This window comes from Xenopus laevis, chromosome 5L, assembly GCF_017654675.1.
Source record: "Xenopus laevis strain J_2021 chromosome 5L, Xenopus_laevis_v10.1, whole genome shotgun sequence".
NCBI lineage: Eukaryota > Metazoa > Chordata > Amphibia > Anura > Pipidae > Xenopus > Xenopus laevis.
The window spans coordinates 5537199-5556318 of record NC_054379.1 but is presented as its reverse complement, the minus strand read 5'-3'; the positions used below and the strand labels follow the sequence as shown (position 1 = coordinate 5556318).

The 19120-nt window shown below is 41.4% G+C and overlaps 1 protein-coding gene across 1 annotated transcript in view; it reads left to right on the top strand.

Annotated features, from left to right (window-relative positions):
- The window catches only part of ppp1r21.L (protein phosphatase 1 regulatory subunit 21 L homeolog), a 50042-nt gene that overhangs the window by 17196 nt on the left and 13726 nt on the right, over window positions 1–19120 (top strand). The window contains 10 exon segments of the mRNA NM_001091531.1: window positions 5430–5482; window positions 6281–6430; window positions 7578–7679; window positions 7777–7865; window positions 8496–8632; window positions 10222–10314; window positions 11926–12053; window positions 14754–14906; window positions 16797–16889; window positions 18629–18859. Coding sequence (NP_001085000.1) covers window positions 5430–5482; window positions 6281–6430; window positions 7578–7679; window positions 7777–7865; window positions 8496–8632; window positions 10222–10314; window positions 11926–12053; window positions 14754–14906; window positions 16797–16889; window positions 18629–18859 — 1229 coding nt within the window.

Genomic DNA, 19120 nt, shown 5'->3' with positions numbered 1-19120 from the left:
GGCTACTCCCCTTTTCTTTCTTGGGCTGAGGCCGTGTATACCTGTTGATATCTTTTGTTACCAAAAGAGGGCTGGGCATCGCGATCAAAGTGGGTTTCCTGTACCCATATTACATCTCCTCTGTCTCGTTGTGCCTCATGTAAAATTTTTGATCTTTTAAAAGGGGAGTTTAAGCCTTTAGCATTTATCGATATGAATTTAAGCGCCATCTTTTATAGCAAAGTTGCGTTGTCGACCATAGGCGGGACCCCCGGGGCTTACATCTATGCATCCTGTACCAATGGCAGAGCATATTGTTCGGGAATACACATACATACATTCCTTTTTATTATACCGCATGTTCCTGGAAATAAAACTGGGGTTAAAGTAATATTGGGCAGTACGCCAACTATATACATGCATGGGGAAAATCTGATTCCTCATCTTTCCCAAATGTATGGGAATTTACTGTGATACTGCACGTAAAAAGAAAAAGAACTTTGTAAATAGTCTCGAGTTTTGGCAGCCAGTTTCACAGAATTGTGGGGGGGTGTAGAACTGGTGTGAGTAAAGAACAAAGAGTCAAATGAAAAAAGATCTTATGATCTCAAAGGGAGAGCGTCTCTACAGGGCTCCGGTCCAGGCCCGACTGGCCTCAAGTAACTCAGAGTTGCAGAAAATTATTATCGATTATATGAGCATAAAATAAACAGGTTATACTTAGACTGTCTCGAGTCACGGTGAATTCCTCGCGCGGGGCCTTGGTGTCATCCATTCCGTTTCCATTCTGTGTCTTTTCTTTACCGGCGTAGTGGGGTGATGATGTTCCAGCAGAATGCCCCAGGTCGCTAACACTTTCCGACTATCTTCTGGTGTGTGGAGAATTGCTGTGGCTCCATTTCTGGAGACAATTAGCTTTGTGGGAAATCCCCACTTGTAGAGGATTTTATTTTCCCTTAGTGCTGCAGTGATGTGGGCAAACTCCTTTCTTCTCCTTATCGTTGCCGTGGAGAGATCCGCAAAAAGGGAGATATCCTTGTAGGTTTCCGGCAAATCTTGGGTGGAGCGGTGGTCTCGGAGTAGCTGGTCTGTTATATGGTAGAAATGGATCCGTATGATTACGTCCCTGGGAGCGGTCGCAGGAGCATTTCTCGCTTTCGGTAGCCTGTGTGCCCTGTCTATGATTAGGGCTGACTCCGGCGCCTCAGGGAGAATCGCTGCCATGAATGCTTGCACATATGCAGTTAGGTCCTTGGTATTGACGGATTCCGGGATCCCTCTCAGTCTTACGTTATTGCGACGTGACCTGTCCTCTATATCTGCTAATTTCTGTTTTAGTGCAGATACCTCCTCCTCTAGGGCTGAGGTGAGGTCAATAACCTCATTGTGTGAGCTCACCATTTCCTCCATTTTATTTTCCAGGTGATCGGTTCTGCCGCCGATCTCACGTATTTCTGTGCGCAGTTCTGCTAGGGACTTTTGCATGTCGCTATGTATGTCCTTACGTAGTGAGTGTAGCAGGCCTTTCAGTGTAGCTGTTGTGAGGCCTTCTTGCGTCTGTGACGGGCTGTGTTCGTCATGTTGCGACTGTGCTATTGACGAAGCTGGGGAGGATGGGCGCGAGGTATCCCTCTCATCGCCATCTTGGAATCTTTTCCGCGCACCTTCGATTTTATCTTTGGATCCGTAAAAGGCCGTTAGTTTGGTTGGTGAACCTTTTTTTTTTAGCGTTTTTCCCATCTTTGTTGCTTAAAGAGGGTGCTATAGATTTCTTGTCCCAATCTGATGTCTGCTTCTCCGCTGTTTTGTTAATATTATTAGGCCTCAGTCCGGAGCTCTCCCAAGACACGTCTCACGCCATGCAGTGTTAGGCCACGCCCCCCCAGAAACACTACTTTTCAAGCACATTCCCTGTGTTTAATGCACTGGCACTTTCTTGTTTTTTTTACATAAAATGTCTCCTTTAATTAATCTGTTTCCTATTTGCTGAACTCCTGCCCCCCCCCCCTTGCTTGCGCACGCTGCAACTTTTCAGGTAGGAGAGTGACTGGGAGGGCAGGTAGGGATCACTATGCTTGCCCAAGCCACTCCGAAGATTTAGTTCCACTACTAGGGCCAAGCATTCTGATTGTATGGGGCAGCCCCCATCAGCATCTCCCTCATATTTCCATGCATTTAGTTTCTTCAATTTACTGGTTGACTGCAAGTTTCTCTACACATTTCTGTAGAACGTCGCCTGTGATCCAGTTCTTCAGCCCATTGGCAATTGGATTGCACTAGAACCATCTACCCAACAGCTTTAGTGGTTGCATTTGTCTGACTTGCTGATTTGTAGCCCCTCCTGTCTTGACCATCCTCCCAGACTTTGCCTTCCCACTTGCCCCATTCATTCTGTTGTGTAAAACTTATCATGGATGATTGTATGGTGATAGGGGGAGTAGGAGTTCAGTTCAGGCACCCGTAGAAACCAATCAGTAGTTAGCTTTGATCGATCTAGGGGTGGCCATACATGGGTCAATTTAATCTGCCGATCTGAGCACTATTGACCATGAAAGCAGTTCGTTTGACTGTGTATGGGGCTAAAACTGCCCCCACCACCTGACTAATATCTTGGGGCTAGGCCAGACACTGATAATATCATATGAAATGAATTATCGTACAATATAACATACGTGCATGGTGGAAGATGAGCCGGCCGATAACAGCAGAAGACTTGTATATCGGTCAGCAAGCTGGCCGAACATCGGCCATTGTTAATGAATCGTCAGATACAGGTAGGATTCTTATGTTTCTATATGTATATCTGACCATTCAGCTCTACACGTGTCTATTGAAACAAACAATCTTTCCTGGAAAGATTGTACTTGTAACGTCTATGGCCAACTGGCCTTCAGGCTGAGTCCCCAATGCTGTTGATCTTTGGTCAGTCAAACCATTGTATCCATTGTATAGTGGTCTGACCATTGTAACCACTGATTTGGCCCATTAGATTGGTGGACAGATGGAGCAACGAGCAGATCTTCGTTAGCTTTTAATAGTGGGCTTGGATGATCTTGGAAAGACATAATATTAATGCTATTGTGATACTAAACTCTAAAGTTAGTATAGGTATGAGAATAAATATAATTTATGTGAAGGCATGGAGGGGTGTGTGTATGGATGCTGGGTTTTTATTTGGAGGGGTTGAACTTGATCTTTTTTCAACCTGATTTAACTACTATGTAAGCTTTGATATTTGTGAATGATACCATATATATAATTTAACATATCAGCAGTGTGTTATTTTATTGTATGTTCCCTTTCTCCAAAGATGACTTTTCAATAATTCACAGCCGTGCCTGTGCGGCATCCGTCCGTCCATCCGTCTCATATAAGCAATGCAAATGTGATCAGCCTTCTGCCATCCGTAATGCTGTTAACCTCCTGGCATTAGATGGGCGTCCTCACGACAAAATATATTTACTCTCTTACAGTGGAGGAAATCGAACAATCTGCACCGGCAGAAATTGAATGTAAATTATTCAGCAGGTGAAAGAACAAGCGTTTCTCCTAGACGTCGCTCTCGCTCTTTATTCATTTATATACATCTTTGTACTTGCAGCCATCGCACGAGAAACCCGACTTCACAACAAGAAGAAAATGATAGCCATGATAAAATCGCGTTCTTTATTAGCAATATATATATATATATATATATGTGTGTGTGTGTGTGTGTAAAGAATCCAAATTAAGAGCCCTAGTAAGCCACAAAAGAGACAATTTGCTAGTGGTTTGTATCTATGGCAACGATGGGCAAATTATCAGACCTTCAGATGCGTCTGCCAAAGATTCTTGGAGATAACAAGCTGTCTCACCTCCTGTATAGGGGTATAATTGACCCTGAAATCCCGCAATCCCTTCCCAGAGCAACTAACTATTGTCTATTTTATGGCTTGTTTCTGATATGTTTTTTTCTTTAATTTGGAGCACGCAGGTAGAGCGGTTTTCTAGTGCCAAGAAAAAAAATTTGCTAAAATAATATGTAGGTTTAGTATTAAAAAATTCTTCACAAGCATGGGAAATCTGTAGTCTCAATGTTGCACTTTTTCAGGTCAATTCTTGTTTGGTGGTCCAACCTTTGATCAGAGAACCCCATAGTCAATAACAAAACTATATTGGGGAAAATTGTCAAGAAGCAATTGTTCCATCAGATCAGTGGTCATATATCACCTTTAAAGCTTGCCTTTCCATGGGAGATAATAGGTCTTCTACCCAAGCAACCCCCTGCCACTGCCTCCCCAGGGGGGCTCAACAGTTTCGGAAGCACAGGCTTATTGGTAGGAAGTCTTAGTCATTGACATGTGGCATTTGCACCACCGTTCATGGGAGAAGTACAGCAGTCAGAACTCCATTTATCGCTGGTTATGGGTCACAGAGGCCTCAAAGCAGGTGTTTCATTTTTAATTCCAGACTTGGAGGCAAGTTTTGCTTGCATAAAACCAGGGGTACTGCCAAATAGAGTCCACATAGGGGCTACTAATAGCCAATCACAGTGTTTATTTGGCACCCCAGGAACTTATTTCATGCTTGTGTTACTCCTCAATTGTTTTCACATTTAAATGTGGCTCACGGGTAAAAAAAACGTTTGGGGACCACTGCCCTAACCCAATTGTATAGTGGCAGTGCCAAAGCTGGGGTTCCCAAGCGTCCCTGTAATCACCTGCACAAGCCATAGACCATGTTGTCCATTCTTTTGAGCACTGTGCTTTTCCAAAGTAGGAACAATGGTGGTCAAACACCAAAGGGATCATTTAGAAAAGGCAGGGGGAACAAGTCCCGGGTGCTGAGGGGAGCAAGGGACCTGTGGAAATTCTACAAGGCAGGCGATCAAAGGGCACATTGTGTAGAAGGTCAGAGATGACCACTCAAGCCTTCCATAGCTTTCATAGATTTAATTCAGGTACTAGATACTTAATTAGAACATTTTTTTTAAATAAAGAGATCATATTCCAGGTAGGCTTCTGATGAAGTGACTAGCACAGTCCCGAAACGCATAGAGCCGTGCACTACCCTGCGTTACCTCCAATTTTTGGCATGTTATATGTTTTTAAACAAGACCCACTAAACGTGGATTTTAAGCAACGATCTTTGTGTCATACCCTGTGACTGATCCGGTGGCCCTTAAGTGCGCTTCTGATTGTGATCATATTCCAGGTAACCATCTGTCATTCAGTTTCTGTATGGTAACAACCCAAGCAAAGGGCAAATTGGCTGCTTCTGAATATCTGGCCCCTGGGCAACAGGCAAATGGTGTGATATACCCCTTTGTCTCCAGTAAAACTTTGTCTGGTTGAGCTTGAACTTTTTATGGTTTTCACTCACTCGTTTAAGGACAAAATACCCCACTGCATAATACTTTCCTTCTATAGTGTCCTTAATAACAAATATGACCTTGCAATTTACTTTTTCAGGAACAAGCCAATTGAATGCCCTGAATGTACCCGTGCATAATAAAAGATATCAGGTATGTGTTAAATCTGTCTGGCTCAGAGGGTTTCTGTCCATATAATATGTATACATTGGCCTTCATATGTGAATGCAGCTTGCTCAAGCTCCCCGCAGTATCCAAAACAGTCTGCGCAGAATAGAGAGACTGTTTATGTGTCAGTAAATACATTTAAAGGCATATGGTCATGGGGAAATTTTTTTTTTTCAAAATACATCAGTTAATAGTGATGCTCCAGCAGAATTCTGCACTGAAATCTGTTTCTTAATCACATGGGGCTAGACATATTGTCAGTTTCCCAGCTGCCCCCAGTCATGTGACTTGTGCTCTGATAAACTTCAGTCACTCTTTACTGCTGTACTGCAAGTTGGAGTGATATCACCCTTTCCCTTCCCCCCAGCAGCCAAACAAAAGAACAATGGGAAGGTAACCAGATAGCAGCTCCCTAACACAAGATAACAGCTGCCTGGTAGATCTAAGAACAACACTCAATAGTAAAATCCAGGTCCCACTGAGACACATTCAGTTACATTGAGTAGGAGAAACAACAGCCTGCCAGAAAGCAGTTCCATCCTAAAGTGCTGGCTCTTTCTGAAAGCACATGACCAGGCAAAATGAGCTGAGATGCACCTACACACCAATATTACAACTAAATACACTTGCTGCTTCAGGAATGACATTTTATATTGTACAGTGAATTATTTGCAGTGTAAACAGTGTCATTTAGAATTAAAAACTACATCATAAAAATTATGACAGAATCCCTTTAACCTGTTCCCTGCTTTTTTTTTTGTGTCCATCGATTTTCTCTTCCAGCTAAAAGCACGGGAATTAGCAAATCAGGGTCTGTCTTTTGTCCGAGATCTGGTGACTGCTCTCCTGAACTTTCACACATACACAGAACAGAGGGTCCAGATCTTTCCTATAGACTCCGCCATTGATGTTGTCTCACCATTAAATAAGAAGGTACTTGCGTGTTCTCTAAACGTGTACCAGTCAAGCTGCTCGCACTTCCCGAAATCTCTCATTGCTTCAGTCCCTTGGTTTGTAAGGTGATTAAGTCTGGGCGTTGAAGTGTTCCTAGTAAAAATGACTTTGGGAATTGGAGTTTAACCTATTGGGCTGATAAGATTATTTTGGTTTTTGGGCCACACAATTGTTTCAGAACAATGTTAAATGCAGCCCCCCAGGGTGAGGACCACATCAATGAAACTGCACAATATTTACCCAACTTTCCAGTAGATATTAGTCTGGCAGGGCCCCGTAAACGGGTCACTAATCAGCTTGGCAGCTTTTATCAGCCTGTACATGATCACCTTTTCAAAGGAAAACATTGGTGTATCAGCCATTCAGCCATTATTCTAATAATTTCTAGAATAGAAAATGTGCTTTAACCCCAAATCTAATCATAATTGAGCCAAGGAATATATGCAGAGGAATATAGTCTGTCTCCCTGGCTCTAATCCTAACTGGCTTTTGGGCTATAGCCCCATGTTTGGTAAGTATCAACTAAACTCAAAATAACCAAATATTCCAGGCTTTAAACAGCACGAGGATAGAGAGGTTTGTTGCACACTGTCTGTTCTGTTCTCTGCTGTCTCTCTGTGAATCCAGTGTAATATCTCTATCTATATCGGTATTTATGCAATAAGATTTGAACAAAGAATCTATCGGACATGTGGATCCAATTTCTTTCTCCACCAGAAATAAGTGTAGGGTTTATGTGGTTTCTTATTGACTCTCCATATTAAATCTTTTTATAATTTTTTAAGTTATTTATTTAATCTTTCCTTATTATCTTCCTTATTTGAACATGGATTTTGCTGGAATCCAAGACTGCAATATACAGGCTTTCCGTCCTTGTAGTTACAGTAACAGACTACAGAGGGCGACAAATCCTTACAGAATATTTAGTCCTCTGTTAAATGAATAGGGTTGGTTACAGCACAGACCGTTAGTGTATATTTGCTATTGCTATAAGACTATAGCCAGGTGGCTTATCCACTCTTTACCCAAGGGGTAAGAAGAATGAAATTTTATATATGTAAAACAAGGCAACCTTTTAATAAACTGACCTGTTAATTTGGCTGAAATGTTTTTGTTTCGATTGTAGTTTTCCGAATACCTTCACGAAAATGCCTCTTACGTGCGTCCTCTTGAGGACGGAATGTTGCAGTTGTTTGAGAGCATCACTGAGGATACTGTTACAGTGCTGGTAATACTCATCATCATCATCATCATCATTTTATAGCCTCTCCGTTCTGACTGAGAAGAAAGCTTGTCTAAATTTGTTTTGTTTTGTTTTTTTAAAGGAAACTGCAGTTAAACTGAAAATATTTTCAGAGAATTTTTCATCATATGTCTGTTTTCTGCAAAAGATTCTTCCCTATCAGTTAAAAAGGTATATTTTTATTTCATTGCATCTTTATAGGATCCAATGACTTTTCGGTTATCTTTTCCCCTTGTTCATTCTCAGATGTTGCAGATTTAACTAGAATTGGCTCTTCCACGGAGTGTCAACATTGCAGATAATTTGCAGTATGGAAACCCCTTTCCGAATGCTACTGGTCAGGGGATAATTACATATTAAAAATGTCACATCGGTGAACAGAAAGTGTAGGTGTTGCAATAGTAGGTTAAATAGGTATTATATATTATTATTATTATTATTATTATTATTATTATAGTAGGTTATGGGGCAGAGTTGTGGATCAGTGGTTAAGCATTGCTGCATTGTAGCACTGGCTCCTGACTTGATTCTGACCTTTTAACTATATGTAAGGTGTTTGTATATTCTCCCTGTGTCTGAGGGATTCCTCTGGGTATTCTGGTTGACTCCCACCCTCCATACACACACTGTCAGGATAATGCCCTGACTGGAACTGAACTTGGGACCCCAGCACTGTTCTATCAATTGCATCACCATTCGGCTTTATCTAGTCACATTATAAAGAACATCATTTAACTTCATGACTTGTTCTAGTTCATACCACCCTGCCAACTCTTTGATAATCTGCTTTTACACTTGTAGTTTGGAAGAAGAGTCCGAGTTTTCCAGCGGCACGTCAGCTTTGCGGTCAAGAAATCAGGAGCTGCACAAGGACATGCAGAAAATAACAGCAGTGTTTGATAAGTTGAAGACTTACATTACCCTGCTTGCCTTACCAAGTACGTTTCCCTTGTATATAATATAAATATGTGTGTGTCAGGCTTTGACTTTGTGTGTGCACATTATTATTAGCACAAAACTGCACTGGCCCTGGGTACTTCTGAGCAGGCACCACAAAGTGATTGTCTTAGACAAATACAAAGTTTCCTCTGCACTCCTTTTAGCAATATACTAAGGACACTGAAACATTTTGTGCCTTAAGCTCGGTCAACACCCTGACTTTCTTGTTCTACTACTGCCCTGAACCCCTGTGCCCTCACTCACCTTCCTGATGGTGTTCTGTTTACTGGGGCTAACGCTCTGCAGGTCGGGCCACCGGCAGCAAGAAAAAGATTTCCATCAATGGATCATAGCCCCAAGTGTGTCTGCTTGCACATTCTTCTGAATATTCCAACTCATAATCGTGTATGTTAAAGGAGAACTAAATCCTAACTAAAGAAGTAGGTAGAAATGTTGTACATGATGTTTTGTGCTTCTGTACCAGCCCAAGACAACCACAGCCCTTTAGCAATAAAGATCTGTGTCTCCAAAGATGCCCCAGTAGCTCCCCATCTTCTTTTCTGCTGATTCACTGATTCACATGCTCTGTGCTGCTGTCACTTACTGAGCTTAGGGAGCCACTCACAATATACAGTACACATAGAATAGAAATGTCACAATATAAGGCTGATTAGTAATTAATATAGATAATTACTACATGGCAGCACAGAAACCAGTGCAATTAGCATCAGAATTGAATAATCAGCAAACCTGTATAATATAATCAGCTTATATTACAGCCAGGGAAGCTCATTTTCTGCTGGATAATTAGTGACGAGCCCTAAGCTTAGCTTCTCAACAGCCAATCAGAGCCCACTGAGCATGTGAGTGTCACAGACACTTTCCAAGATGGTGACCCCCTGTGACAAGTTTGAAGTCCTGGATCATTGCTGCTATTGACAAGCTCAAACTTTAGCCTCGTGCAATAAGTTCACTATATAAAATATGGTATTTTTAGCCATATTATTTTTTAGGGTTTAGTTCTCCTTTAAATTGTCCCTTTAACTGCATCATTGGTATGTAACCTTGCCGAGCTTCTTTTGCTTCTAGTATGCAGAAATGTTTTTCCTTTAAGACGAGTCCTTTTGGTGAAAGTACTTTGTATATGATGGCTCTTGTGGGATTGGGCCGTTATATGAAGGTAAACAACTAGTAAGGGAATGTGACCTGTCGCAGGGATTACAGGACTGTTTAGCCGGGGGAAGGAAAGTGCTGGAGGGGGTGCAGCTTCCAGGTGCAGCCATTTTACTGGCAGAATTACCTTTCCAACATAAAAACTCAGTTTTACTTCCAGTCCTGAGTGAGACACAACAAGCTGTTGAACATTAAATCTCAGTAATTTCCCAGTCATCTCTTGTTAGAACTAAGTGCGGTGGCTCCAGTGTGGAGTATTTATGTCTGAGGCTGGATTATTTGTCCCTGTTCAGCTGGTGCCCTGCTTTACACTACAAGAACGTTGGCTTTGAGCTTGGAAAATCTCTCCCCGGGCACTGCCTGCAATATTAATGACCTGAATCTCATTTTAATAACGATATTCCTAATTACTTAGGCACCAAACCAGAAGGACTGCTCAGAACCAACTACGGGACCATACTGACACAGATTTCTGAGGCTCTCCATAGACTGCATGATATTTCACAAGGTAGTGTATAAATGTATTCTCTGGGAAACACAACTGTCAGTTCTACTATGTGCTACAGACATACTGAGACGTGGCTTCATTCTTCTCAATTGTCTCCATAGTTAAAGGAGAAGGAAAGTTGCCAAGGCAGTTTGACAATAAATTAGCCACCATAGTGCAAGCTATGACACTATATTTATATTGTAGAATACTTTACTATACCTGAGTAATCCGCTCTAAAAAGCTCTCTGTTTGTTTAGGATAGCAGCTGCCATATTAGATTGATGTGACATCACTTCCTGCCTCAGTCTCTCCCTGCTCACTCATAGCTCTGGGCTCAGATTACAGCAGGGAGGAGAGGAGGGAGAGAGGAGCAAACTGAGCATGCTCAAGCCCTAGCCCTGGAGGTTTAAGCTGAAAACAGGAAGTCTGATACAGAAGCCCATGAGTACACAATAGAAGGAAAGAAATGTGATGTTTCTTTTTACAGAGGACTCAGAGCAGCATTACTTTTAGGCTTTACTGGTGTATTTATATAGACCTTTCTGATAAAGCTTACTTACTTTTAGCCTTTCCTTCTCCTTTAAATGACCTTGCTACCATGAGATAAGTGTCAATAGGGTTAATTTAAAGGGCAGGTACAAGGAAAGAGCAAAAGAATGTTTTACTTTTTCCAGTATTTGCTTTTAACTTCTTGAGTATGTTTGTACTGCGTATTTATACCAGATATGGGGCTGTACACCCTGAGCTGACTGATCATCTTCTATAGGCTACTGGACCCTCTTGTATGGTCAATGTTTCTATACAGGGAAATTGATAGGGGAGAGGGAATGGTGTAGTTGCAAATCGCTGTTTTAGACTGGTGCCAAACACCATTACTAGAGGGCTCATTTTCAATGCCCCATGCCATGTGCAAAGTGCACAAAAAAGTTGCAATTGGCCATTTTTTGTTTGGACTTTGCCCAATGTGTGGGGCATTGTGCAAATAGCTGCATGCTTCTGCCCCCTATTTTGGCAGAGACTTGTAGCTCCCTTTGCTAATACAGCACTGACTGCATCAGTCAGAGCTGCATTAAAGGGGGGCTGAGGGAGGCACTTTGGCAGCAAATGTGGGTCACTGACCCCATCTAAAAACACATGCTCTGTAAGGGCAGACGCAAATGGGCATATTCGGGGAGATTTAGCTGCCTGGCTACTAATCGCCTCTTCTGTGGGGCGACAATCTCCCCGAACTGCCTTCCCCCTGCTATAATGAGAAAATGATTTCCGAAGTCGCCCGAAGTATCCACGTGAGGCACCTTCGGAAATCGAAGCGCCGCGAGTGCATTTGCGCATTATAGCAGGCGGAAGGCAGTTCGGCAATCTGGTTGCCATGGGTTACTGCCCAGGGGCAAATTTGCCCAGTGTTTATAAATAACCCCCAATGTAACTTTCAGCTTGTCAAAAAAAAAATCACCTTTGTGCAAAATGATTTTCCTGGTGAAAGAGATTTTGCCCTAAAACATCACCAGCCCGGCTCTCATTAAGCCGACGTCATGCATTTTTCATGTTTCCGTATTTTACTCTGAGGACAATTTAGTTTTTGTTTCTCAGGAGAAACGGGGCCATTATCATTTACATATTTAATTTTAGAGCTCTCCAAACACTATAATAATAAAGCTGCGCTGGAACAGGAGCTGCCAGCAGCCACGGATAAGCTGAAAACCACCAACGACTGCGTCTTGTCTTCTCTGGCGGCTTTAACCAACGTGACGAGCAAGGTAAATACAATATTTTCCCCAGTATTTCGATTGTTCTTTCGTGTGGTCGATGGGGGGCAGCTCAGTTGGTTGTATCGATGCAGCAAATCTGCAAATACACATGAATAACACAAAGTACTGCTGCATTGAAAGAGGTGATTCACCTTTAAGTTAACTTTTACTGGCAGATTTATCAAGGGTCCTATTAAAATTTCTAATTCAAATTTTCGAGTTTCGATTTTTTTTTTATGGCCAAAACTGTCAAATTTGACTAGGGAATTGTGACAATTAAATTAGAATTCAAGATTTATCATACACTGGCCCTTTAAGAACTCAAATTCGACTATTTGCCACCTAAAAGCTGCCGAATTGCTGTCTTAGTCAATGGGAGACGTCCAGGGATCAATTTGAAATTATTTGAAGCCTTCCGGACATTCGAGTTTTTTCTTGAAAAAAAACTCGAATCGAGTTTTTAAAACTCAAATCGAATTTGATTCAAACTTTCAGGTCGATCCTATTCACCCGAGTTTTGGAAATTCTATTTTGTTAATAAATTTTGATCGGTCGAATTTTGAGTTTATGGGAGTTTTTAAAAACTCACTTGAACTCGAAAATCGACCTTTGATAAATGTGCCCCCCCGTATGTTATAGAATGACTAATTCTAAGCCAGTTTTCAACTGGCTTTCATAGTTTATTTTTTATAGTTTTTTAATTATTTGCTTTCTTCATCTGACTCTTTCCAGTTTCCAAATGGGGGGCTCATCTTTCTGTTCAGGCCTCTCCTATTCATATTCCAGTCTCTTATTTAAATCAGTGCATGGTTGCTAGGGGAATACGGACCCATATAGTGACCTCCATCACCGAGGCAGCATTATCCGGTAATTTTCCCCAACCAGATTCACACCAACAAATGAAAATGCTCTAAACTCAGTGACATATAGGGGCAGATTTATTAAGGGTTGAATTGAAAATTTGAATTCAAATTTTTTTTTATGGTCAAAACTGTCAAATTCGATTAGGGAATTATCCAAACTCGATTTTAGTTTTTTAAAAAATTCGAATTGGATTTTTACATTTTATCAAACTCTAGCCCTCTAAAGGGAAACTATTGCGAAAATGACAATTTTATATAAGCTTCAGTCTACTGAAATAAGAAACTTTCTAAATACAATCAATTAAAAATTCTGTATAATTTCTGAAATAATCAAGCTTATCGTCACTATTCCTCTCTCAGCATCTGTTTCTCTTCATTCTGTCTTCATGCAGCAGTTGGGTGTCAGATATTCACTGACAGTTACATCCAATATATCTTATAGGGGAGCTCCTTTCCTAGCAGATGTATTAGAGCTCACTCAAATAACTGATTCCAGTACAAACAAAATGTAACAAAATAACTGCCTTTTGCACAAATCCTGCATGTAGAGAGACATGATGTCTGGTGAGTTTAATAGAGTGAGCTCTAATACATCTTCTAGGCAAAAGGAGCCCCCCTATAAGATATGCTATATAAATAAATGATGATGATGATGATATATTGGATGTAACTGTCAGTGAATATCTGACACCCAACTGCTGCATGAAGACAGAATGAAGAGAAACAGATGCTGAGAGAGGAATAGTGAACATAAACTTGATTATTTCAGAAACAATGCAGAAAATGTAATTGATTGCATTTAGAAAGGTTCTTATTTCAGTATGAGGAAGCTTATATAAATTTTCATTTTCGTTATAGTTCCCCTTTAAGAATTCAAATACAACTAACCGACAAATTCGACTATTCGCCTCCTAAAACCTGCCGAATTCATGTATAAGTCAATGGGAGAGGTCCAGTGACCAATTTTGAGATTTTTGTAGCCTTCCTGACATTCGAGTTTTTTTCGGAGAATAAACTCAAATCGAGTTCAATCGATTCAAATTGAATTCGGTTTGAGCTTTCGGGTTGTTAATATTTACCCGAGTTTTAGATATTAGTTTTTTTATTAAATAACCCCCATATCAAATTTTGAGTAAAAAAGAAAAAAACTTGCGTGAATTCGAAATTTGAACCTTGATAAATGTGCCTCATAATGTTCAGTAGCAGATGGAGCACTGGCTTTCCCAAATGATTTCCGGATGTATCTCGGGTCACTCTAATCTGGATTCCTTGAAGTTATTTTGATCAGATACCTCATTAAACAATTTGGGGATGTCCATGTTAGATAATCTAAAGCCCCCCATAGACGCAAAATTTTTTCTTTGATGTACGACCCATTTCAGTGCAATCCGACCAATCCGTCAAATTATCGTGAGGTTAGTGGGAATCGAACGATCGTGCATGTAACGATTTTTCATCCAAAATCAGTCAGAAAATTGATCGGCAAGGTTAGAACATTTTCATGGGTCACAGTGAAATGTTTCTATTGTCCAATTGTTTGCAGGGCCAAGCCGGCAGCCCCCCTCAGTTTTCCTGGATTCAACTAGACAATATCACTTGAAATGGGCTTTTTAGTTGATGGACAAATTGTACATTTAAACGATCGTTTCAAGAAAAGCTTGGTCTTACGATAACGAAAAGATCTTTTAAAAATCTTTACATCTATGGCCACCTTTACTCTGATATCTGGGATATCCCTTGAGAGATTTAAGATAGCCAATGCTCTGTAGTCCAAAACTGAGAAGCACGAGATTTGTCTTTGCACGTACCTGTTCTTTCTCTCATGTGCCTGGCTTGTTTCCTTTAGATTGCAACCTTCTTCGGCAACAACCTGGACTACTTCATCTCCTCTCTGAGCTACGGACCAAAAGGGGGCCGGGGCTTTACCAATCCTCTGTCGGCTGAAACGATGCTTGTGTACAAAAAGAAAGCGGCCCAGTACATGAACAACTTGAGGAAGGTTTGTGTGTGTGTGTGTGTGTGTGTGTGTGTGTGTGTGTGTGTGTGTGTGTGTGTGTGTGTGTGTGTGTGTGTATATATATATATATATATATATATATATATATATATATATATATATATATATATATATATTCTCTTGACAAAGGCTCTAGACAGCAGCCGAAACGTTGATTAATATGATCAATATGGAATAAAAATTGCTTCACACATCCCTTGTTTCCTTCCCCCCCAGCTAAAATGCAAATCACCAGTGGGGAAACATTCTCAGCGTGGCTACTTTTCGGGCAACCTTGCACCGCCCATGTTTTGCATTTTAGCTGGTGGGAAGAAAACAAGAGAGTTTTGTCGCCATTGTCCGTGTACTTGTGGTGCTGAAAGACATTAATTATCACCTTTATGAGCAATCTGCCTGCTTTGCCCTGGGAAGGTTAGTGGTTTGTTTCATTGCTTTAAAGTAATATAGTAGTTGAGAGGAGGGAAAAGGCTCATATTCATCAGGTTCATCCCTTTGCTGCCGCTGTCCTAGTTAAAGGGATACTGTCATGGGAAAAAACTTTTTTTTCATATCACATCAGTTAATAGTGTTGCTCCAGAATTCTGTGCTGAAATCCATTTCTCAAAAGAGCAAACAGATTTTTTTATATTTGATTTTGAAATCTGACATGGGGCTACACATTGTGAGTTTCCCAGCTGCCCCCAGTCATGTGACTTGTGCTCTGATAAGCTTCAGTCACTCTTTACTGCTGTACTGCAAGTTGGAGTGATATCAACCCTTCCCTCCCAGCAGCCTAACAACAGAACAATGGGAAGTTAACTAGATAGCAGCTCCCTAACACAAGATAACAGCTGCCTGGTAGATCTAAGAACAACACTCAATAGTAAAATCCAGGTCCCACTGAGACACATTCAGTTACATTGAGTAGGAGAAACAACAGGCTGCCAGAAAGCAGTTCCATCCTAAAGTGCTGGCTCTTTCTGAAATCACATGACCAGGCAAAATGACCTGAGATGCACCTACACACCAATATTACAACTAAATACACTTGCTGGTTCAGGAATGACATTTTATATTGTACAGTGAATTATTTGCAGTGTAAACAGTGTCATTTAGAAATAAAAACGACATCATAAAAATCATGACCTAATCACTTTAACTTATCCAGTCAGTGTTCCTACTGGCCCAACCAGAGTGCATTTGCCCCTGCCATGCAGATGTTATTTTTCATGGGAATTCAGTGAGTTCTTAGTATTTGTCACACACAGGGACGGCAGTGGAGGTACAAAGCAATATGTGTGTCTTTTTCCCCCTCTCTTCCCTGTGTGTCTCACCTCCTCCCAAACTAATTTGCTTTATTGTCTGTTCTTTGGAACTTTTCCCTTTTGCCCACTCTGAGTTATTGTCTTGATTATTAGGTACCACGAAAGTGCAAGGTGGGCTCATTTTAATGATATTTCCAATTAAAAAAAACATTAAAGAAATGCATTGACCTCAGAGGCTGCACTCCCCACTTTGTGGCTATTCAGCCAGCAAAACATTAATTTGAATAAATTAACTGATCTCTCACTGGTTTCAAATCCAGGTTTATTTAGTGTTTGAACTGGTTTCAATTTAGACATGTAGGAAACCTAAAACCTACACTGAAAATGATTCAACCGTCCCAATAACAGATCCCATAGCTGCTCTCAGTTTCTGATTGGAAGTGTATTTGCTGGTAATCAAGGCCTTGTCAGGACCGGGACCCCTAAAGAATAATTTGAACTTGGGGACATGAAGACAATGTCCTTTTCTTAATGTACACACTTGCTCATTGGTTTATTAATCCATTGTCCATGTGTATAGGTGCTGCGTTTGGCTTCCCAATGATCTCTAAGTCTTTATCTGTTACAGCCCTGTCCAGCTTCAGTGCCTTATGAAGAGGCTCTAGTCAATCGCAGAGTCCTCCTGAGTTCTACAGAAAGCAGAGAAGGTCTAGCACAACAGGTATGGATTTGGATTATCCTCGGTTTTTTACCAATTTTACACTGTAAAGTAGGAATGCACTGAATCCAGGATTCAGTTGGGTATTTGGCCAAGATTCTTCCCTTTTTCAGCAGGATTCGCATCTGTCCCTTTTCAGTTGGATTAGTCTGTTTTCAGTTGGATTAGTCTGTTTTCAGCAGGATTCATCCCTTTTCAGCAGGATTTGGATTCAGCCCTTTTTTGCAGGATTCGGATTTGTCCATTTTCAGCAGGATTCAGCCCTTTTCAGCAGGATTCGCCCTTTTCAGCAGGATTCGCCCTTTTCAGCAGGATTCGCCCTTTTCAGCAGGATTCAGCCCTTTTCAGCAGGATTCGCCCTTTTCAGCAGGATTCGCCCTTTTCAGCAGGATTCGCCCTTTTCAGCAGGATTCGTCCCTTTTCAGCAGGATTCGTCCCTTTTCAGCAGGATTCGTCCCTTTTCAGCAAGATTTGGATTCGTCCCTTTTCAGCAAGATTTGGATTCGTCCCTTTTCAGCAAGATTTGGATTCGTCCCTTTACAGCAGGTTTCGTCCCTTTACAGCAGGTTTCGTCCCTTTACAGCAGGTTTCGTCCCTTTACAGCAGATTTCGTCCCTTTACAGCAGGTTTCGTCCCTTTACAGCAGGATTCGTCCCTTTACAGCAGGATTCGTCCCTTTACAGCAGGATTCGGGCCTTTTTCCGCAAGATTCGGGCCTTTTTCCGCAAGATTCGGGCCTTTTTCCGCAAGATTCGGGCCTTTTTCCGCAAGATTCTGGCCTTTTTCCGCAAGATTCTGGCCTTTTTCCGCAAGATTCGGGCCTTTTCCGCAGGATTCGGGCCTTTTCCGCAGGATTCGGGCCTTTTCCGCAGGATTCGGATTCAACCCTTTTAAGCAGGATTTGCTGGTGACTTTTTGTCACTAAACAAGGAAGCAAAAATTTTTTAGCCGCCTGCTGCTCAAGCGGCTCTTTCCCTTCCCCCTCGCTGATTTGCATATGCAAATTAGCGATCGGATTTGATTCGGTATTCGGCTGAATCTTTTACAAAGGATTCGGGGGTTCGGTCGAATTTGGTGCATCCCTACTGTAAAGTCAGTTTGGCCCAGGACACTAACCCACTGCTACCAATCAGCAGTTACTGGAGGTAAATAACTTATCTGAAGTCTTATCAAACCAGAAGATAACATTTTGCACCAGTGTTGCAGAGCATGATGGGGGTTTGCAATTAGCTAACTCTACTTACCCTATCACCCAATCTTGTATTCATTCATGCACCCCCTATAACATTGTGTCCTCTATTTCACTAGGATTATCACAAACAGCAGGTGGACTAGAGAGGCAAGAGCAGACATGGAAACATGGTCATAACATTTGTTCTTCTATGCATCCATGTATATCACATTAAAATAACCATTCACTCTCAAACCTTCCATGGGTGAGCTTCAGGAGGCCACTCTGCCTTTTAGCTGCCTCTACAGAGAACAACCATTGAGCAATAAATAAGAGTACAAAATATAATGAGCAAGCAGATTTGAATAAATGTTTCTTTAACTTACCCTTAAACAATAACTGGAAAATGTTATTTTTTAAAAAAAAAAAAAGGTTTTGTGGTCCTTTCATTATTTTAACAATGTCTAGTGCAAAAAGGAATTCATTTCATAGACCATTTTCCTTGTGTATCGTTATTTCATCCTTCGTTTTGGGCTTTCGTAGCCACTGATGTTTGATGATGTATTGGCAGGTGCAGCAAAGCCTGGAGAAGATTGGGAAGCTGGAGCAGGAGAAGGAGCACTGGATGCTGGAGGCGCAACTATCCAAGATTAAACTGGAGAAAGAGACTCACAGAATCGCTGCTCTCATAAAGGGCACAGAGAAGGGGCAGCTGCCGGAGGTCCCACATGATAATGCCTTATTATTAGATGCAGGGGAGCACGGGAAGGGGAACTCAACAGAGACAAAAAGCACCAGTTTGGTAAGGAATTCTCTTGAGTTCATCTTCTTTATTAACATGCACAACTCTGTATGTCATAAAATACATATAGACAAGGGCAGTGACTTGGCACATGCCATAGAATGTTTTCCATTCATGTAAAGGAGAAGCAGATGGGCAAAGGCTCCCCCCTGAGAGAAGCACCGTGCCCACATTTCCCCAGTGTATTAGTAGAATTTTCACTTGTGGGTATATTGTGTTTATAGGGGTTGTTGGGTTACTTGTTAGGTCTCATATGCATCA